The 23890-nt window shown below is 36.0% G+C and overlaps 1 protein-coding gene across 4 annotated transcripts in view; it reads right to left on the bottom strand.

The window, feature by feature from the left end:
• Positions 1–23890, bottom strand: part of NDUFS4 (NADH:ubiquinone oxidoreductase subunit S4) — a 47146-nt gene that overhangs the window by 8478 nt on the left and 14778 nt on the right. For 3 of the 4 annotated variants that reach the window (XM_027635367.1, XM_027635369.1, XM_027635368.1), the window contains one exon: positions 18621–18699. In XM_027635367.1, the coding sequence (XP_027491168.1) occupies positions 18621–18699 (79 nt within the window). Of the gene's footprint in view, positions 1–18620; positions 18700–22209; positions 22303–23890 lie in introns of all 4 variants that reach the window. The other variant, XM_027635366.1, reaches the window with a different exon arrangement.

The following is a 23890-nucleotide window of genomic DNA, read 5'->3' as shown; positions in this document are numbered from 1 at the left end:
TCCTTAAAGAAAATATCAGAGCACAGACTGAAACATCAACAAATTCCAAATTTTACATTACCATTAGGAGCCTAAACTTCATATGAACAGGACTATTCACCAAAATACTAGTCAGTCAAATAGATGCTGCAGTATAAGTGCTTTCCCTTGGGCTTAACTCTGTATATAATTAAGAAATACCAACATCCATGCTGACTCAAGAAGCTGTGCTTAGCATGAAGGAAGAGACAGACGGTAGTATCTTTTACACAACAGAATATTGACTGTTTGAGACTGCAGAGCACGTATTAGAATTCAGCTCGCTTATTTAGACAGTAGTTATTACAGAAAATTGATCCCCTCTTCATGTTTCAAGCTATGACTATCAGCTTTTGAGAGTCAGTTCTTCTGCTGATGGTCAAGATCAAGAGAGGAACATTTGATACTGATAACATTCTTCAGTATTTTTGTGAAGGACAAAAGGATTCAGGAGATTCCAACCTTCAAAGAAAAAAAAGAGACTTGTAACATTGTATATAGGCAGTAGTAGGATGCCCCCCTCCATTAGAGAGGCATAAGCCTTGCTGAGGGCCTCCAGAAATAAACCTATAAAGATAAAAATCGAAGCATCACAAAACCAGCCTAAAAATATTAACTGACTTTAACAAAGAATAAGATAGGGAAAAGCCTCACAAGAATTGCTGTGAAAAATTACCCTCATCAGCATCTGATATAATTAAAGTGAACATTCTTGCTAAAAACTAAACAGTAATTATACAAAATTAACCTGTCAGTTCACACTAGTAAAGAGTGAAATCAAACATCAAATCCATCTCTAAGGAAGCTGAACTGTTCCTTTTCCTTACATACTTAAAAGGCCAGCAGGAGCTCCTTGGTCTCCCTCCCAGCCCTCCCCTCTCCTTCTCTCTCTCCAGGAACAAGCAGTAAACTGGTAAAAGTCCAGAAAAGTGCAGCACAACTTTGGGTATATTGAACTCATCTTGGCAGCACTGCCATGACTTGAATGAAAAGGCAAAAAACTTTAAATAAAACACTGTGACTTTACATAACTGTACCTACTAACTTTATGGGATTTTGTTTTGTGGTAAAGTTAAAAAACTTCTTGATGTGATCACAAGACCATCCTTTGAAATGTGGCAGTTCTCATTTTCCATTTTATGTCAGAAAATGAATTTTGGGAGATCAGTCCCTCAAAGCTACAAAAGGGAGCAATTTAAAGCATATGACTTGTATTTGCAATTACAACTGTAGGGGCAACAAATAAGCATGCATATGGGTTTTCCAGCTTCCGACATTTCTACCCAGACTACCACAAGAAACTGTCAAAATATCTTAATAATTCCATTATAAATACTTTCATTAGAACCAAGTCATGCTTATTTTTAATCCAAGTCTAGCAGTGATATGAAACAGAAGCACTACCAGCCACAGGAATGTTGCAACACATATGTAAAATACCTTCTGATAGACTGGCATTTCTCACTGCTTAAGCCTAAACCACAGGTTTAGAAAGAAATTGCTTAAAGTTTTCTGATTTGAATTGGCAAAGTGCTTTGTTTAACAAAAAGGGGTTTTTACCTGCAGTAAAGTTTGGTAGGGATTCAATGCTTCAGCTTGCCTATATAGAGGAATACACTAAAATATTAGCTTCTATTTCTGTATTTAACAATGACTATTGAGAATATACAATACTATTGACAAAACATTTCTTTTTCCCCTCTCAAACAATCTGCTACATGCAAAAATTCTGGGGTTGTTATCAAATACTTTCAGATATGCAAACTTCAATATATCTCAAAATTATTTTTTCTTTACTATTATTATTCTCAGCAACTTGAAAGTCCATTATAAATTTCTTCATGCTTGAGATTTAGAGGTTTTTCAATTCTTCCAGAATGATCTGATTTACTGAAACACGATACTCTGTTAAGTAATATTATGGACACATACAGTCTCCTCTTTTGAAGCCTTCACACCAGAGAATCATAAAAGTACTACATATTAGTGCATACAGAACACAATCTAAAGAGAGGGTTAAAACCAACAAATGCTATATTTATGAGGTAACCATAGTAAAGAAATGCCTAGACTTGTTCATCTGGATGAAACTAAAACCAAAATCCCAGACAAACCCTTCAAGCCATGTTTTTTCAGGCATTCAGTTGGCTCCAAATCAAGGTTATTTCAGTAATAATACAGGATTCATCCCATAAAAATCTTTTCAAAATAAAAATTAAAACCTGTCTGCTTCCCAAAACTAAATATCCATGTGGTGTTGCTAGCTCTCCATACTTAGATTCATTATAGTTAGAGTTTCCATGCCTTCTGGGAATCTAGCAATCATTTATTGATATCTTCCCCTTTTTAAAAGCTGGCAATTGAACAGACAGTCGTTAGGACAATGAGTTTCTGGTTGCTGAAGCCCAAGTTGTCCTGACATAAAATCACTGGTTTTGCTTGCTGTAGATATGTAAGGTACTGTAGCATAGCTGAGCTGTTTCCAAAGATATGGAATAAAAAAGCTTGGCATCTATCACATACTTGACACCTAAAGAGCACAGAAGCTCTAAAATTCCTATTCCCTGTAGGCGTACTCTTAGTCTAGACAAACTGATTTCTCACACTTTTAAAATGCATTACAACACTCTATTGTGATCATTTCATCCACACAGCTCCAGCTAGTGACAGAAGAACCTGTCCTTTAAGCGACATTTCAATGGGCTAAAGCTCCCGCTCCAAGATGCCATTAAAACAATATAATACTTGAAAAGAACTATGCAGCACTGGGTTGAACCCTTTACTGGGTCTTCAGTGCTTTGTTCTGAGTTCAAGTTCTCATTGAAACTACCTGTGAACCAACTTTCCAAAACAAAGATATTTTTGACGGTTGGTTTTCACATTACTATCTTTTTTCTTTAAATGTTCCTTAATGAATTTTGCTATATTAGCATATTAAGACACTAGTGAGGTGTTCAGCATTCAAAATCTTAAATATACTAGATGACAATATAAAAGACTTGAGATTTGAACTGTATTTTGCTTTACTAAAAATTAATAACCCTGATTCACATTTTTAAAACAGGCTATCACATAAAAGGTGCATTCTGACATTCTGTTTTTCTTAATATAAATGTATGTATATAAAGTGAGCGTTATTTCAAGAGGAAACTGATTTTTTTTGTAATTCAAGAAAATTTTGTAATTCAAGAATTTTTTTTTGCAATACAAGAAAATGTAAACACTCACTTTGAGGCATTTTGTCTCTTCTTGGAATTAGCTGAAAGGGACAAAACACTTTTTATTTTAAACGACAGAAATCACATAAAATTGCTTACAAATATAGGTGGGTTTGTGTTTATTATAACTTACACTATTTAAGAATATTTGTCACGGTGGAAAGTCTGCTAAAACTGATCTGAAAAGGGTAATAAGAAATGATAAGTGTGCTACACAGCAGAGAGAAAAACTGATTCACAGAGGCAGTGTCAATGAAAGCACTATGCAGCATGAAGATGACTTTTAAAGGAAATGAGAATTTCCTTCTTTTAAGTACTCCACTAATAGCACAAATTCCAAAGGGGAAAAGAAATGGAACTCTCTAATTAACGGAAAAGAGACAAAATGATGGAAAGTATCTCTGAAACAAGTTTTTTTGAATAGACGGGTGAGGTGTGCATAAAGGTGTCATGTTTGTTCTATGGCATTTCTTTCACCACATAGACAGAAACTGTACATAACCACTATTAACTATCTACAGTTTAGCACCCCCCTCTTTTTTTTTTTTAATAAAGGAAACAGGGAACAAGCAATGGGAAGTTGATGTCAAAACACAGAAAAACCTCCCAGCAAGCTTCCAGCAACCACCCAGGATTTAGAGTCTTGCTAGCTGCTCTCTTTTCAATACCAGAATTTCACACATTTCAATGACCATTATGACTTCAAAGAATCAAATTTTCATCATTGTCCGTCATCTGCCGGTTGATTTGTATAAAGGAGTTCTTCTGCATGCATTCCAGACAAAGGGCTCCTTACTTTCGTGGCTATATATCAAATTTAAAAGTTCTGTTTGTGACAGTTGTGTCTGTGGTAAATTAGGGTAACATTGAAGGAGTGCAGCTGCTCTGCAGGAACCTCCTTTTTGGCATCATTTCACTTAAATAAAAACTGAATAATTAGCTTCTGCCTTTATTAAACCACAAAAATGCCACTGGCCTTAGCAATTACTTCCGGTTGCCCCACCTACTTAACCTCAATAGTTTTACACTTGTTAGAATGGAGGGAAAGTAGAAGTTTTCTGTACTTTATAGGAGTTTACAACAGCTTGCTCTCTTCCCCACCTCCAATATGTTTTACTGACTAAGTGCATAAAGTTTTGCTATAAATTCATGTTGCAATTTACTTTATTTAGAAGTTGTTACATCAAAGCACAGAACATCTTGCATAATACCCACAAAATAGCTGCTGTGAAAGGAGTTTTTTATTTAATGTGCTCAGCTGCTTAGACTGTAAGTCAGGATGAGAACATGTTTCTACATTTCAATACAGTATTTTTGAAGGAAATGTAAGAGAACAGAATCTACTATGCAAATTGCAAGTAGAAAAATGGAGCAGAATGAACCAAATGTGGTCAGACAACATCTATCTAACAGCCACAGACAAAACAAGGGGAAAAAGCATATTTGCCCTTAGGAGACTTTGTATCACACAGGATACAGTTTTCTTTCAGGCTTCACAATCATTCTGTGTTATCACAGTAAACTGTGAACAACATGATGTTACCCATAATGTGTTCTCCCAACTAATCATCCAGCGGAATGATTAATAAAGAAGTTGAAAAAAGCAGTGAAATAACCATATTTTTATAAAGAAAACCAAATATTTAAAGAGGAAACAGGATTTGATAATAATAAAGATTTTGTGAAAGCTTCCATTTAAAGAAAACATCTTTCCATATGGTAAAAAACTAAAGAGAAACTGAAAATGAAAAAAAGCGGCTCTAGCAGAAACAGAAACCATGACATTACTGGAATCAACCTAATTCGACTATAATACTTCCTAGATTGCCAACTGCCAATATGCAGAGGAAGTGTCACCATCCAAAACAGTCCAACATTTGCAAATGCTGGTAGCTTCAGCAAACTCTATTCATCGGTTTGTATTTCACAGCTGAGGAAATAGTACTCTAACAACCATGATGGATGAGCATTCACTGTGGTTGCAAAAACTCCTCCTTGAGAACTTCCCTGTTGTCCTGCTGCAAAGGTTCACTCCACTTTCCCAATATTTCACATGCCTAGTATTATTCCATACTTTCCTTCCATAAGATACTACAAATATAATGGCACAACACATTCCACACACCATTAAACCAATGTCATTTGGATTTGTTCAGAGAAAACACAAGAGCAAACAGAAATAAGAATTCTAATTCTAAAAATCCCAGTTGCTCTCTACCAATTGGAACATGACTCCACACTAGTCAGTAGGAAACCTTCTCCTCAGCAGCCCTTCTTTCACGTCCTTAAGACACTTTACGTAAAGTCTGCATTACATCCCCAAATTCTGTACTCAGATTTTGTCTCCTACAAAAGTCATATAAATATGCTATTTATAAAAGTGATTAATGGCAAGTTGTGGCAAAAGCTTCCGATTTTGCACTTCTCACTGCCCTGACAAGCCTCAAAACAGAGAGCCATTTTTCTTGGTACATGTGGAAAAACCACCTATAATTTAGCCTGCACTCTGATGGAAAAGTAAATGACATTTCAGAAATTTAACAATGAAACATTCAAAACACCTAAGTCCGTCCACTTTCACAACAAATAAATATTTCATGTTCAGTATCAGTTTTCTGCCAAGAAGTAATCAAAAGCAACAAAAAAAATATTATTTATTAATACTGGTGGTTTTTTTTTCTGTAATGGTATGTCTTAGTTATGTCAATCTTGTCTGGGTAAATAGCATGAAGTTAAAGAGAAGGGAAATCAAGTATATCAAGTATCTGGATTTACACTTTTCTCCACATGACTGAAATAAGGAAACCATTATTAAACAGAGGAAAGCTGGAGCAGTCAGGGGCAAAGAATATATTTCATAAAAGTAGATTGATGTTGCTACTAGTACTCATCAGATACTTCAGTGTGGTTGTGACATTCTTCTAATTGAAGAAATGACAAACAGCATGCTTACCTTAAGGTGGGAGAAAAAGTCTGAATTACAGCAATCTTGTAAACTACAGCAGACCTTGTAAACTACTTTTTCCTGTAACACAACAATATTTGGAGAACGTGTACTTTCTAGAACTCATCCAAAGCATATGTAAGCAAAGCTTTTGCTTGCACACATACAGTGGCTGGGTCTTCTTTGAGGCTTTTTAAAAATACAGTTTCCTACAGTGCACAACTTTCAAGCGCTCTACAAGAACTCCACAATTCTCAGATTAAAGAATGTGCAAGAAAATCAGTTAGTTAACAATAAGACTACAGCAATGTTTTTAGCCTATAAACTTTCAAATCAAAGAAGAGGCCGCTTTAGTTTACCTGAATTTAGAAAAACAAAGAGGATAACTAAACCACTGAAAAAATATTATTTCTCTTAGAATAATTTACAGTTAAGGCAACACTTCACTGCTTTACTACCATAAGCAACTGTTCTCACAGATATTTCTTAGCTTGAAAACAAAACCATCAGAAAAGAGCTTTAAATGAAAACAGACAGAAGTACTAGCAGCTAGAGTCTACCTAGAATAGACAGCTTTGTACCAATTCCCCTAATTAGTTCAATTTTGTATATACTATTAAATAAACAGTATATTGTAGTTCAGTGGTGGTATATTTTTCAAACACAATTTATTAATTTTTCAGTTCTGATATTTATACTATACTCCCAGCATAAGTCACAATAGCAGATTGTCTTGCAAAGCTTAACATGGTATTTCAGTAATATCTTGGTGACCTAATCATTACTGATGACTCTTGAGCTTACAGTCTATAAAATGTAGTTTTGATCACAGACACCCAAAGCATTAGTCGGCAGTTCAGAATGTGGTCTTCATATCTTTAATGAAAGCCAAAATTCAGGCTATTCTTGTGCACTGGGAATAATCTCTGTATTTTTTGTGTGTTTCTGATGCAATTTTAATGAAGTCCTTACTTTTAACATTCATTAAAAGTTATGTGTATTTACAAAATAAACCATAAGCATATGACTTAAGCGAATTTCGTAAAGTTACTGTTTTCCAGGAATTCTGTCAGGAACAAGAAAATCAGAAGCTATGATCTGCTTTATGCCCATCTGAAAACCTTACAGAGCTTCCTCTGAAGTACCAATTAAGAAGCTTTCCAAATAAAGCCCAAGTAGAGTTCCCAAATTTGAGTATCACTTGTTTCATAATCTTCAGTCTTTGGAGGGAAAGGGGTCCAATTGATGTTAAATATGTGGCTGAGGTGCATTTTCTCAAAGCTCCCTTATCCATTCAAGCTGCAAAACATCCAAGGGAGCAAACACTTAGAGCCTGCCAGTGAACTGGGACACTACGTACACACAGGCAGTGGAATTTCTGCTGTGAAGCAGGAACACCTTGGCCAATTCCTAATCTAATCTGGACAGCAAATAAAGTCTGAGCTGTTGAGTACAAATTTGGATGTACAGCAAAGTCTTAAAAATCGATAGCTTTGGTAAGATTTCCTGTGATGAAATCATAAGACTGATTATCTCTACATTGTATGAAGCATTAATTCTGAATTCAGTTTTAACTAGCTAACAATGTCTCTGGGCTGGCAGTTAGAGCAAAGAATACTAAAGTTTAAATTCTATTATCAAGGAGTCTAGTGTTCTTTTCCTTTCACCTCGCAACTTCCAAGTAATTAATTCCCAATTGAATGGTAGCTATGGAACAGCGTTTAACTTTAAGGGTTAAAAATTAACAAACTTTTAAGGCTTTTATTTATTAAAAAAAGGCATCCATCAAAGGTGAGAGTAAAAAAAAAACGGCAAAAAGCCGTTTAAAGGGTAGTCTGACAATACTGTCACACTAGTGTATGGTCTGCTACTAAGAACAGTATCAAGAAACCCAACCAATGTCTGCCTTCATTGTCATGCATGTTCTCTATTCTTCACATGTCCTTTATAGAGAAAGTGATTGCTGTAACAGAACTTTGCCCATACAGTTACAAGTGGTGAGAAAAACAGAAGCAAATCCCCAATCAAGAAATGCAAATTCAGAGCAAAATTCCTGTTGGTGAGTGCTTTTTAGAGGAAGAAAAGTTGCACTTAAGAAACTATAAGGAAGTCAGACCTGTTAAAAGCTGTCCCTTACCCTAAAATGTAATGCTTCTATGTAATATGCATGCACTTTAAAGGTTGAAAGAAAGTGCTAAATAGTGTACATAATTTCCATACACAGCAGGTAGTGAAGCAAGAAAAGAACCGACACAGTTACCCTCATTAAAGAGATGCACAATAGAGAACTGTTATGCAGTGTTAGCATATTGAAGGTTTATGCATCAGGGATGTTGGGGCTATTAACAGCTTAAATGTTCACTGCATTTAGTTAATTAGTGCATATAGCTTTTAAGTCTTAAATGCATTTTAGAAGGTTCTTTTCTAACAGTACCATAGTGGTACTCCCTGGTGGGCATGGGAAGGGTTGATGGGGCTTTGACTGTTTTAACATTATCAATAAAATACACATCTTAATACGATTGGACAACACTGGTTTCTTCACATTTATCTTTATGATTAGTTAAAATGGTTTCAAAAATCTCTCTCTAAAAATGCTGAATCATAACTAAAATGTGGTGTTACTTCACAAACTGGTTTTAGCTTGCTCTATCTAGAAGTCCATTCCTGTCATTAATGCTTTGGCCTTTATATGCTTGGCCTTTAAGGTTATTTATAGGAGAGAAATCATGGTCTTATACTTTCTAACACAATAGAGAGAAATCCATCATCAATTAAATTCAGTAATTCAACTTGATACACTACACGTTTCCTTTCAGTTTCTATCACTGCGGGGGAAAAAAATCAAAGGAGACTACAACATACAATTATGTTTACTAAATGGCGATAGAAAAGTAGGAGTTTGTATTGAAACCAGACATTACAGAGAAGATATTCAGCTTCTGACTTAGAGAACCAGAATGAGCTGACCCAAAAATGCTTCCAAACAGAGTTGACATGGCAACAAAATCTGGTTCTAAGAAAATGTACCTAAGAAAAAATACAAACCAGAAGATTAAAAAATAAAATACTAGGGTAAATTACAATATTTATCTTAAAACAGTTTCTGGTTGGATAACATGCTACTCAGTGAAAACTTTAAAATACATGATTTATACTGACGGTGGTCTACACAAAAAAATGGTTACTTATTTTTATATATGAACTTATGTACACATCTAGAAAATGAACTGGTAAAGAAAAACTATCAATTTTTCAGAAATTCTAATCGGAATTACTAACCGTAGTCTTAATTTTTTTTAAAACATCTGCAACACAATTAAAATATCTTTAAAAAGTACCGCATTTGGTATGTCTTAACAGCACTTTATAGAAATTCCTTATAGCTCAGCTTCTTCTTACTTTTTAACCCAGTTTTCAGGCTAAGAGGTAATAGGATAAAGGTTATTTTCTCATCAAGCAGACTTTCTTCTGCACTAAACGTAAGTCAATGGACTTTATCAAGTGGGTAGAATTGAGCATGCCAGAAAGATATATAAGAGACTAAGCAATTTCCCTACAGTTTATGCTTCAGAACACAAGAACTAAATTGCATATAAAACTCTGGATCTGAACATCAGCTGCTCTCTCCATGGTCCCTGTCCCCGCTTAACACACGTTAACTCTGCAAGTTTGAGAAAACAGTCATGAAAGGAGTTCAAAGATACCTCACAAACATGCCACCAAGAACTTAAAAAGCATCTGATTCCATTTCATCACTGATGATCTGAGTAAAAAGAGGAAATACTGAAGAAGCACCAGGCTCTTCTGCAGCATGACCAAGATGTTCAAGGATTCCCATGAGATTACTGGGCTTTCCAAACAAGGAAAGCTTTTCCTTTCTGAACTGATAAAACAATTCAGCTAGAACTTCATAACTAGAAACAGCTTTCAAGTCTGTACACAGAACTCTGTTAGTTAGGCTATGATTTGCAGTTTAAATCTACAACTTAGATATACTACAGAAATGCAGAAAGACAGATTTGAATGGATAGAAAAGTGAGCTCTCCACAGAGAATTGTTTATTCACTGACAAGGCAAAAAGAATTCATGTCATCTACAGAAATACTTCATAAAGTGGGATACTACCTTAGGTGTTCTAAAAAAGGTTCAGATAATGGTGCCATTTTATGAGAACATGAAAATACTATCTGGTCTTTAAAAAGTAAAACTATTGAACAAAACAGCTTCAAAGAATGAAGTTACTTCTTATTCCTATTGATTCCTTGACTGTATTAATGACTTTATTTTTTCTAGCAGATTAGAAACATGACTTGCATATTTGCACCCCCAAAACCAAAGAAGTATTTGCATGCTGAACAACTCTCTGGAATCCAGAAAAACTAAACATGGCACAATGATACTCCTTTAATTTGTTCTGAGCAGCCATCACAGCAAGCTCTTCAAAACATTTATTCTTGGATAGAAAATTAAACACTGTGTAATGAAATGAAAAAAAAAAAATTGCCTGCATACCCTTCAAAGAGACATTCTTTGACCCAGTGCTCCAGATTGAAGCCTTGAAATTTTTGCACAAGAATGCTGCATGAAGGAAGCCCAGATGAACAGGCACTTCAGACGTTAGAAGGTTGCATAACCTCAATCACAGACACTCCTCCTTCCAATACCCAGCAGAGATAGCACTACCATGCACCAAAAAAAGATTCTCAGACAAAGAAATCCAAATCCTTTACCCCAGCCTACAAAATAAACCTACACAGGGATAAGAAGGCAATTGCTCTCTGGATACAACAATCTATCACTTTATACAAGGTTCTGGGCTACTTGCAAAATGCAGAGTTTTCTAAACTTGTTGCAACTTGTTGCCTGCAGACATTCTTACAGAAAGCTCTTTATCAGTCAACTGGGTTTTCTAAACCACCGCAAGCTTCATCAAACTACAACTGCTCATCACAACATGTTGTAGCAAGTACCATAGGCTGAACTGAGCTAGGATATTCCAACTGAAGAGGGATTTAACTGCCAAACAGTAAAATATAGTGAACTTGCGGTACTGAAAAATGTGTACGTAATTTGATGAACTGGTAACTACAACTGAGCTTGTACTTTAATTAAGACCAAATGCAACAATCAGCCATAACTATGAAGAAGAAACTGTCAAATTATTTAAATTAAAAACAAAAAAATAAAATCACTGTTTAGAAATAAATATATGCTCTGGCAGACCAGCATGGTGTACCTAAGAGAGAAAGATTATCACCATCTCCAGAATCATTAAAGCCTTTAAATATTAAATTTCACATTATCTGGTTGTTGAAGTTATCCAAGAAGGTTTTTTCCTCTCCAAAACATTATTTCTTAATCTTCACCTGGGGGGTGGAGGGCAGGATAAAACAAAGAAACAGAAAAAGAACTTTTTAATACATTGTGTTTTGCAGCAAAAAAGCAATTTCACAAATATACTATTAGTGACCACAGCGTAAAGGCCTTTAAGTATTTAACTTTATACAAATCCACTCTTAAATTAGACACTTTGGTTAAAGCAGATGTATTTGTCTTCTCTTCTGAATGCTTTACTTTTATTGAAATAATTAAATTAATTTTGAAACACTTCTAGAATGTGATTTTATACTTAATCAGCCTCTACTATCATTCAAACATCAGAGCAGTCAAACATCACAACTGCAGATGACCAAATGCAAACATCACACAAAGTGTTGCATATGAGGTAAAATGAGAAGCCAAGACACATTGTATTAAATATTTTATAAATCAACAGCAAACAACTTTGTTTTAAGGTTGAATCACAAGTACAACACAGTTCAAATGAGCTGATCACCTGCTCACTTGACACAACTGCGATCAAAGAAAGCACTTCTCCAAATCACAGCCTTCACATATAGGCCCTTTTGGTCAAAGCTAGAAACTGTTTCTCAAAACATATATGCCAAGTAAAGGATGGGGAAAAAAACCTTTTATAGACCTCATTTTACATAACATCTTTATTAATTTTTATTCATTTTTCACTATCCTGAAGCAAAATGTAAGCCACTGATCCAACTTACGGAAAAAAATAAACAGAAAGAAGACAACCCACAAGAGGGAAATTTGAGGCTAAGGGGAAGGAATAGGTAACTGTCTGAACCCATAAAAAGATTTCAATCCTGGTACCATGTACCCTCTGAATATGACAAATCCCTATCACAGAGCTATACATATAAAGCACAGAAAAACTTTTAAGTTACATTTCTCATTTAAAGAGTAACGCTGTCCTGAATTGAATCCTTCATGGTAGTCACTTGAATAAATATTGCAGCTAGAGTGGATTAAACAAAGAAAAGATTATTCCAAATTCTTTTATTCCATTAAGTTACTTTAGGAACGGCTTGAACTCACGATCAAGTAATAACCCACAATGGGTTAACAGCATTTTGAAAAACCAAAACACAGAACATCCACTATATCCTTATTATCTAACACAGTGGTAATGCTTAGAGAATTCTTGGCTGAATAGTAGCTTCAATAAAAGGAAATCTAGTAAACCTGTCCTTAATAAATGCATACTTTGCCAAATGTTTCTCTTCACGGAGTTGCAAAAACAGCTCCTCTACACAGTTTTCAAATACAATGTCACACTGTCTCACACATAACTTTATGACATTTTACTGCTTTTGTTTTCAGAATAAAATATACTACATACTCTCAGTTTTTAGGGAACCAATGATCACACTTTAAAATGCATGTTAAAGCTTGATTTGCTATGTCCTTTGTTTCACAGCACTATAGACTATCAGATTGACATTTGAAGAAGTTTCATCATTCCAGACTATTTTTCACTTGTTTGTATATTTTACTTTGAGCTGCAGTATTGTCACTGCTTATTACAGTAAAGTCTATGATTCTTTAATCAAACAAAGATTATACAATTTCAGTAATTTCTTATCCTAGCCAAAATTGGGATTTGAATAGTGAACAAACTATGACTCAATTCTGAAAAAAACTACTGATGTTTGCTAACACCACAGTCTTCTAGAAAAAATGGTCTGGAATGCTTCCACAACTTTTTTACTGAAAAGGTTCACATTCTGAGAATCCTATTAATACACTGTTACTCCCGGATTATCTAGTAGTAAACACTTAAAATAGACACTAAATTCTACTTCTAGACAGCCAAGAGGCAGCTGCTGAGATTCTTGACACAGATTTTAGAACAGTTATTAGAATCATAGAATCATTTAGGAAATAATTGGAAAGCCCCATAAGATCATTTAAATCCAAATGTTAATCCAGCATGGCCAAATCCACCACTAAAACATGTCCTCAAGTGCCACATCTACACATCTATAAAAGATCTACGCCATCTATGGATGGTGACCCAACCACTTCCCCAGGTAGGCTATTTTAATGCTTGAGAATCCTTCCTAATATTGAAAGCATTTCCTTTTGTCCTATCACTTGCTACTTGGGAGAAGACCCCCAACTGGATACAACCTCCTTTCAAGTACTGGAAGGGAATGATAAAGTCTGTTCTGAGCCTCCTTTTCTCCAGGCTAAACAGACTGAGTTCCCTTAGCCACTTCTTGCAACAGTTGCGCTCCAGACCATTCTCTGGACACCTTCCAGCTCCTCATTTTCTTTCTTCTAGTGAGGCACCCAGAACTGGACACAGGATTTGAGGTTTGGCCTCACCTGTGCCAGTACAGGGGGACAATCGCTGCCCTGGTCCTGTTGCCCCCACTACAGCTGTTCCAGCCAGGATGCCACTGGCCTTCTTGGCCACCTGGGCACATGCTGGATCATGTTCAGCTTCTGTCAACCAGAACCCCCAAGTCCTTTTCCACCAGGCAGCTTTCCAGCCACTCTGCCCCAAGCCTGCAGCACTGCCCCAGGTTGTTGTGATCCAAGGGCAGGACCCAGAACTGGGTCTTGAACCTCATACCACCGGCCCCAGCCCACTGATCCAACCTGTCCTGATCTCTCTGCAGAACCTTCCTGCCCTCCAGCAGATCAACACTCCTGCTCAAACTGGAAGCGTCTGTGAACTGACTGAGGGTGCACTCAATCCCCTTGCCCAGATCATCAATCACGATATTAAACAGGGCTGGCTCTGATACTGAACCCTGGGGAACACCACTTGAGATTGGCTGTCAGCTGGATTTTAACTACATTCACACTACTCTTTGGGCTTGGCCTTCAGTCATACAGTCTTTCAAGGAATGAAAAGTACACCCATCCAGGCCATGAGCAGGCAGTTTTTCCAGGAGAAAGCTGTGGGAAAGCATTTACTAAAGCCCAGGTAGATAACATCATGGCCTTTCCTTCATCCGCTATGTGCATTTACTTACATGCTTTGGCCTAGGCTGCTGCAGTATATGGTATTTACTGCTCATCTCTAATGTCTTTTGAAAAGTATGAACTGCTCATCCTCAAATAAAGATTCAGATTTTCTGTGCCCAGTTTGGTGTATATGTCACCTTCAGTGAGTTATGTAGAGTTTGTCTACAATCTAAAGGAAAATGGCCCTTTGCTAAGGTTCAGTACTGAGACTGCTGAACCATTACTGAAAAAAGGTTAGCTAACACTACAGACCAAACAAAACAACTTCAGGACAGGTGACGAAATGTCATCATTCTACTTAGCCTGTCATACTCATAATAAATTCTGTCCCTAGACGTTTGCACAATGCTGCAAAAACTAATTCAGTACCATTTCAACTGCACTTGATAGCACTGGTCTGGAATGCTTAACTCTGTGTAGCAACTCCTATTGTATCTTGGCCTGGTACAGAATAAAAACATCTGTGAGATGACTACAACTGATCCTTAACCACAGTTCCACAACTCTTCTAGTGTCTCCCCAGTGACCGATTCCTATAACTGCTCATGCAATAATTTTTGCTTTGAGCTACAGCATATATATTGTCAGTGGAATATTCTGCTTTAGCAATGCAAAGGATAATTTCTGGTAGTAGTTCTAATTTTGAAATTTGGATATTAAATACTGTTACCATTTAACCAACGTAAAGGTCCTTTTATTGACAAATATTTGTGGATACCTTTCAATTGCAGGGTGCAACCCTCACCAAAGTGCCCAACTCCAGCTAGACACCCAAAATGCAGCATTACCAGCACTGGCTGGGAAGTCTGCTAAAGCATTCATGCTCAACTGGAAGACACTTAGCTACAACAAACAGTATAGATGCACCCTACTCTCAATAACTGGAACAAACTGCAGGAATTAGGACAATTCAAACCTCCATTTCAGGCAAAACCACTTCAACTTTTTATAATAATGATGGAAGCTATGTTATAACATACACACGAACAGTTAAATAATTTGGAACACTACGTGAGTGAGATTTGCTGCCGATGGCCTTTGCCCTCTACAGCCCAAATTTCCTAATGCAAGCAGGGTCTTGAGAGTCTACTTTTCACATAGCTATTTGTCCAAACTCTTGGAATACAATCTAATTGGTGACCAGAGATTCAAAATGTCATGCAAGAACTGTATTTCCGCTGAGCTTTCTTAATTTTGTATGTTATTTTCTTCTGATTTTACTGTTCATTAAAAGTTATTTTATTCAGTATTCACAGAAAACAGCTGATAACTGAGACAAAGATATAATTTCTTGGATGTGTTCTATGCAAGCTGAGCACTTAAATCCTTTCCCATTTAAGAGTCCCAATTTTTTTCTAGTGTGAAATGAATGTGCTCTAAACTACTGTTTTTTCCACTATTTCATTACAACTCATTTTTCTTATTGTATTCAACACATTCTAGGCTGCAGTAAGCAGGTGACCAACTACCACATAATTATTCAGTGTCGGGATGCTCATCCACCTTCTATTTGTTTTTACCAACACAAAGAGAACCCAATCAGACTCTAGGTAATTCAAAGGAATTCCTGCTGAACAAAGTCTAGCATATGGATGTACACATATGAACACAAGGTCTACAAAAGCATTGGAAATAGATTAATTACACTACAATATGCAGTTGAAAGTTTTCAACAACCACAAGGTTACTCTACTAGCCCTGTAAACGTCAAGTCACAGAAGAGTTTAGTTTCAAAATAAGTTTCAGAGGAGCAAAGCAAACAAGCACAACCATATCCTACTTTCCACCTGTTCTTGCTCTGTCTTCTGATGTGCACGTAAAAGCACCTATAAGGTGATGTTCAGCTTTAAAACAAATAAATATATATATATATATGACCAGGATCACAAATCCATCAAAATACGATTTAAGGATTTCTAACAATCAGTAAAATGAAAGAAGGGGTCTTTTGAAATTAAAGACTAAGTATCAACTTTCAGAATACAGTTTAATTATAATTTGCAAGGAAATAATGGTTTTGTTATGCTTTGCAACATTAATTAAAGAAAATTTATGCAGATTCTTAAATTAGCTTTAATGGGTTCTAATTAATCCTACTTAAAATTAGGAAAAATACTGCAGCAACCTACAATAAGTTAAGAAGGTACTCTACTTTTCCATAAAGTTTAACAAATGTCTAAAGAACTTCTCCTAATCTTGAAAGAGTTGAAAACCACATCAAACCCTTCTGTGAATATTTTCCTTGCTAACAGGACATAATTTTTGCCAGTTAACAGAATATGAATTATTGGTTACTTTATGACATTAATTACTCCAAAAATTTAACTAAATCTACAAATTATTCTTATTTTCTGTCATTTTATTTCAGGTCCTACAATAATCTGGAAAAAAAAGGTTTGTGCATATAGAATGTGGACCTACATGCACAGCACTGTAGGGAAATACTATTCAGTCAGACATTTAACCTAGTACTCAATACAACTAAAGATAAAGTAATAGTTTATATAAATTATATATATAAAAATAAAAATATTCAAAGGCTGCAACTATGAGATTGCAAAAAAATCACAGCAACTATAATAAGAGAGTCTTCAACTTGATGACAACATACAATTACACTAGAAATAAGCACTTCAGTTACATTCATTTTACAATAACACTACAGCAAGTGAATAGTTGTATTTCAAATTAGTTTCACTTTCACTCAACTGGAAGTATAAACTCTCATAGTTGTAGATAGTACAACCCTAACTTTGGATAATGTACATTTTAACACAAAATGGAAGATAGAAGAGAATTTATCTTGTGTGTCTGTCTTTGTGCTGTTGTCTCTTTCCATCTATGCATCCATCACCTGAGGCCACAATAGGGAAATGTGATACTGCAAATTCAGGCACTGTAAAACCTCTGTTTAGATATACACTTTTTTTTACTGTTAAAGAACACTACATCTAAAATTCATTTAGGAAAATGCGGTCTGCTGAATCTTATTTACACAGTGACTCATGAACTCTGTACAAAGTTCCTGAATTCCTAGTTATGCAACTAGATTAGCAAGATAATCATGTCTGCTAGAATTAAGTACTAATTTTTCCTTAATTTCTGAACCTAAAATTATACTGTTACTTCTTAAATTCAGAAAGTTTAATAACTTTTTTTACCTGTATGTAGGTATTATTGTTACATCTACATACAAAACATACAAGAAAAAAGCACTAAAGAGTTGTTAAAGTAGGTGTGGGGGATTTTTCCAGTAGCCTGTTAAACTTCAGCTGTCTCAACTTCTAGTTATCACTGCAAATGTACAATTTATAAATACAAATTCCAAATATTTCTTAGGTAGTTAAGGGGATACAAAAAAGTACACACAATGTGAACCGCCTGGAACATACAAAGGAATGTTTTTTTCCTGAAGATTCAAAAGCGATATGACCCCCAATGAAAAGCATGCTTCTGCTGTGATGCATTCCCCCCAGAAGTCTTACAAAAATTATACTATTGAATAATGTAAACATAAGTGTCAGGTTGCATCTAGAGTAACAGACCACACATTATGGAAGAACTTACAAGAAAAGACTGCCAAATTTCTGATCTGCTACTGATTAGCAGAAGAATGTTATGCATTTGTTTCTAGCTGTAATCTAACCTTCATGCATATTCAAAAGCTACAGTGTATATTGCATAGTAACAATAATCTTCCATGATGTTTCCTTACACAGTATCTTCAGTAATATGAGTCCTAATGAAGAAAATATTACGGAGCTGGCAAAATTCTGTGTAATTTCACTACACAGAAAATATATGCAAATTTCAAAAAGAATAAATTATTAATTACAGCTCACACTGGTCCTCGACCAAAATATAAAAAATAACAGGTCAGGTACTGATCATTTTACATTGAAATATGGCATTCAAAGTGTTAAGCAATCACATAGTTATGTTTTACTGATGTTACCCTTTTAAAAATGTATGAGGGACTGTTGCTTTGTAGTTCACATTTATATGGCTTTCCTAGAAGAATGCGGAATACCATACTGAATGCATATTGTGCAGAAATAACCCTGAAGGCTGTATCATAGCAGTATTCAGTAGAAAACTCTTACCAATTTTTCATCAACTGTGATGAGTTGCGTGTCTTGAGTTTGGTCCTGCGCCAGCCGCCATGTGGAAGTGCTCAGTGACCTGCGGTGCAAGACTTGAAGTTAAAAAATGATTCATGCAATGAGAAAATAGAGGCAGACAAATCTTACATAAACAAGTTACTTTAACAATATCCGTCTTGTAAAAAAAATTGAAGAGGGAGAGATGAGGGCACAAAAATCCTTTTTCTCCCCAATTAGTTCTGTCTGCTGAGTTTTTGGCAGACTCCCACTTAGTAGTTCACAACAGGCTGCACTTTATGTCAGCCTACAGGCTCTCTGTCACAGAGAGACTGCCAGTGGCAAGGACTGTACTGCTCTATATGAATGTACAGTAGCTGGTTTGTCACGAACAGACAGAAAAACACACGGCTGCTGCAAGCATTCTGGAACTCTGATCCTGAAAATGATGGCATCACAGGAAAAAAAATCCTAAATCTATTTGTAATGGTAAAGCTCCAATTCTACACTTTAACAGCAGAACATTACCAATTAAAAAAAAAACCAAAACCAAACCCAAACAAAAAATTACTAAACAAACCCTAAGTTGATACTGCAAACACAATTTTCTGGTTTTGACTGGGTAAAACTCACAACTATTTTGCTTACTTTCTAAATCATTTTGGGTCAGCTTATTCATTTCCAAGAAATATGGTTAATCTTCTTGCATAATTGCTAAATCTGTAAGGTACACATGGAAACACAGGACCCAATTCCACATCACTGAATCAACAAGTAAAAGCTGACCTTAACTTGTATTATGTCACTAACATCAGGGTTCAGCCCTCGGAGTACCAATCATCTTTTGGCAAAATAATGTCACAGCAGGTGAACCAAGCCAAGCAGCCTAATTCTCTGAGCTAATCATAGAATACCAGGTTGGAAGGGGACCTCAAAGACCATCTGTTCCAACCTTTCTTGGCAAAATCACAGTCTAGACAAGATGGTCCAGTACCCTCTCCAGCTGAATCTTTGAATTGTCCAACACTGGGGAACCCACCACTTCCCTGGGGAGACTGTTCCAATGGCTGTCTTACTACATTGTAAAAAATTCTCCTCTTGTGTCTAACTGAAATCTCCCCAGGAGTAACTTGTATCATTAATTTCCTTTCCATATGACTCCCTGTAAAAAGGGAGTCTCCACCTTCTGCGTAAGGATCTTTTAAATAGTGGAACATGATGACAAGGTCTCCTGTAAGCCTTCTCTTCTCAAGACTGAACAAACTCAGTTCTCTCAGCCTTTCCCTATACAGCAGGATTCCTGGTCCTTTGGTCAGCTTTGTGGCCCTTCTCTGGACATCTCTAGCCTGTCCATACAGTATTCCAGGTGTGGCCTGACAAATGCTGAAAAGAGTGGGATAATAACTTCTTCATCTCTGGTGCTGATGCCCTTGTTGATACAACCCTGCAGCCTGTTGCCTTTCTTTGCTGAGTAGCAAAGATCACTCCCACGGAGCTTGTCTTCCTCCTGGACCGCCAGGTCCCTTTCCCCAGAGCTGGTCCCCAGCCATGCAGAACCCAGACTATGCTGCACTCCTGGATTACAATTTCCCAGGCTGCAAGGACAACAACTTGCCCTCGTGGAACGTTGTAAGTTAGCCCATTCTTCCAGCCTTCTAGGTCTTCCTGCAAGGCGAGTCTCCTTTACAAAGTGACTACTTCCTCACTCAGTTTGGTATCATCAGCAAACTTTATCAGGGTACACTTGATCCCACCAATCACTTATGATGATACCAAAAAGTGCTGGGCCCAGTATTGATCCCTGGGGACCCCACTTGTGAATGTTGCCAGCATGAAAGGGAGCGTTGTACCATCACCCTCTCGGTGCTGCCTGTCAACCAGTTCCCCACCCACTGCAAGGGTCACTTTGTTAGATTATAACACATCCATTTTTCTGGAAGGAGGCTGTGAGAAACCATATCAAAACCCTTGGAGAAATCCAAGTAGACAATAGTGTGCTTCATATCTAATTAAGGTCATCTTAAACAAATGAGAAAGCAAAATGCAAGAAGAGAGTTGTCTATACAACACAAGAATCTTACAAAACTAAGCAACTGAACAAAGTTCAGTAATATTGAATTTATACTTCTAATCCAGATTACACTCTATTAATTACCTTTCATGTGCCAATGGAAATTCAAATTGATTCAATGGAATTCAAAAATTCTCCAAAGCACAAAGTTTATAGAATCACCAACTCTGACATGGACAGACACATCTATTACTATTTAGAGTGACAAAATCTGTTCGGAAGATTACTTTGTTTGAAGAACCAGAAGTTTTCAAGTGCAAGGAAGGAAAACAATTTAATAAATATCAAAGGTAACCACTCCATTACCTCAAAAACCTCTGTACCAGAGAGCTTCTGGCTCAACAGAGCTACTATTTTTTAATTTGTGCATGTAAAATAATATAGCATAAAAACAGAATAGACAGATACCAGAGTTCTAGGATAAAAGCTTGTTATATGGTTCTTATTCAATAACACAGAAAGACAGAAGTTATCCTAAGAATATTCTGAACAGCATTACACTTGTGTTCCAGTCCCAACAAGCTGAAGCCACAAAATGTCCAATCTTAAATAAGCCAAAAAAACATTGTAATAGGAAAATCAGTTTCTTCCCTGCTTCAGTAGCTCTAGTATCAAAGTAGTATTCTGCAGGTATTCTGGAACTTTACGTGATACAGTGTTCACAACACTACTTAACATACGTCCAAAGAACAACACTGGATTATGCAATTTAATTAATCCCTTCTGTAAAGAAAAGTAATCTAGACTATGACTCAAGAAGTCCTCTGACCCTTGCTCTGTGAAGAGGTCTGATCAATATGTAAAGTTTTGGGTACACAAGGATTGTAATAAGGTTGATCATAATCATACTTTTTCTTGTAAAAGTTCAGTTTGTAACACAATTTAGCACACATCAGTTTGAATATGGTTGTGTGGGAGTTGCTTGTTTTGTTTTAAATTGGAAAAGCTTTGAGAAGTATAAATGCCATGCCCTTCCAAAATTATTTCCACTCAGCATTATGTCATTTGACACTGTTTTTACTAGCACCTTTATAGTTAATAGGGAAGGGCAGGGCAAAACTCCCACCAGATTAAAGGTTAGCAGAAGTTCTTTCTGAGATGCCTCCACATTTTGTACAGGAGTAGCTGATTTTTTTGCACAAGGTGTCTCTGTCAACTGGGGTAATTTGCAAGGTAACACACCTTGCAGCTGCCCACGATGTTTCAGTTCATCTTCAAAAACAGATGGACAGCTTACTAACCTAAGTCATCTTCTACTCCTCTTCATCACCTTTCAAAGCCATTTCTTTTGACTACGTGGTTCTGGAACATGCCCAATTGTTGCCGGAATTTGAAACCTTGTACATTTCTTACATATGTTGCCTTCTGTCCATCCCTGGATTGCAGTGAGTTGGAAAGCACGTATTTTCTTTCAGGACTTCTTAATTGAAAAGTGATTGAAAATTGGCTTTTGGACTAGACTAGGAAAGCGAATCTTAAGTCAGTGAAAGAGAGACCCCCATGTGAAAATACATTAAATACCAGTTTTGCTTTAAAGATGACAGGCTGTTGATTCTTCCATTTGTTGCATCTCTCATAGGAAAGTAATCTGGAGCTTGGAAAATACCAGCATCTCTGAAATACCACGTTAACTGAAATACTAAGATTTGGAAGTCACCAGAAAGTGTTTCTTAATTCCCAGAATGTTTGTTTAATTTTCAACAGGCTTCATTTCAAGTTTGTCCCTAATGTGAGGCACTTAACTGAGGAGAGAACCAGGAAACAGACTTTTTTCACACAATCTTCTCTTCTCAAACTCCCACAATGGCAAGTATCATTTCATCGCTCAAGATTCCCCTTAGAAATTGTATAAACTTTAAAACACCTATTCTACCTTCAAATTTAATGAATATGCAATCTAAATCATTAAAGTACAACTCAATTTAAGCCTTTTATTATGTCCTGAACAATACAGTAATTCTCACAAAATTTCCCATTAATATTTGCTTCTGCCCAAATTCAGGCCAACTTTTAGATAGTTTTTGTGATGGATAAACTTGCAGAAGTATAAAACACAATTTGACAGCTCCATTCTCATGAAGTTCTACTGCTTTTTTTCTGCTACTGACCTCTGGAAAGGTAAGCTATTTTCTTCCTTTCTCTTTGTAAGCAACATGAGTACGCATTACCCCATTTTGCCTCTTTTTGACTGCTTATGCTTTTTTTTCCCCCCTGCTGAAATATCTTGTGATGAAGCCTTAAGACCAGGAAGTTCCATTTCTACCCTCTTCAAAGACTAATCAAACTCTCATTTAAAATTACTCTACACAGAATTCATAAATACACTGGTAAAATATTCATAAATATTCATAAATAGACTGGTAAAATAATTCTAAATTTCAGAAACCATAAAGAGAGTTTTACATGTGGCTAGCAACAATAAACACTGCTACCTTCTAGGCCCATTAATACCCTATTCAAAACACATATCAAACAAACTTCTTTCATAGTTACTATCTAATAAACTAAGTGTGACAAGACTCCAAACTGGTCACAGCTCTGTTGTTGATCTGTTCAAATGCTTTCCTGATAGCAAGCTCATTAGTGATGAACAAACAAGCTTTTAATTTTTAAAGTCGGGGTTTATTAGAACAGCTAGCCTTTTAAAATAAGAACCCTTGAAAATTACAGAAGACAAAAGTAAAATTAGGGTTTACAAAAAGAAGTCACCTGTGTCCTTTGTGATTTTGCATATACTTTCCCACAGTATAGCAGCTCCTTTGCCTTCTGAGACCATCATTCAAGTTTGTACTTACAAAAGTATTTTCTGTATCGGGCATATAAATTCCTTAAACTTGATCTATATGATCCTGTACCATTATTTCATACTATTATAAGTTAATATTTTCAATAGATAATTATTTAATTATGCTAATTTTTAAAGTTCACTTAAACCGTAATGTTGTATAACAAAATTTTGTCTTTACCATCAATCTGATCAGTTCAGCATGAACTCTGTTTTTATATGTGCTACAAAACAATATACTTTAATATTTCTGTGTTTTAGTGTTAGGAATTTTAAAAAGGTTAAAGTAACTTTTTCTTCCACAGTGCACAATTCTTTATAGTGGTATAACAGAACTGAATGTTGCATCTAGAATGAGTTACAGCTGCCATTTGTTATTTTAGAGTCTCACAATAAATTTAAATGTCTTTTATACTG

The sequence above is a fragment of the Corapipo altera genome, unplaced genomic scaffold (assembly GCF_003945725.1).
Source record: "Corapipo altera isolate COAL_440 unplaced genomic scaffold, ASM394572v1 61411, whole genome shotgun sequence".
Classification (NCBI taxonomy): domain Eukaryota; kingdom Metazoa; phylum Chordata; class Aves; order Passeriformes; family Pipridae; genus Corapipo; species Corapipo altera.
Note: the sequence above shows the minus strand (reverse complement) of the source record. Positions and strands in the feature narration are given on the sequence as shown.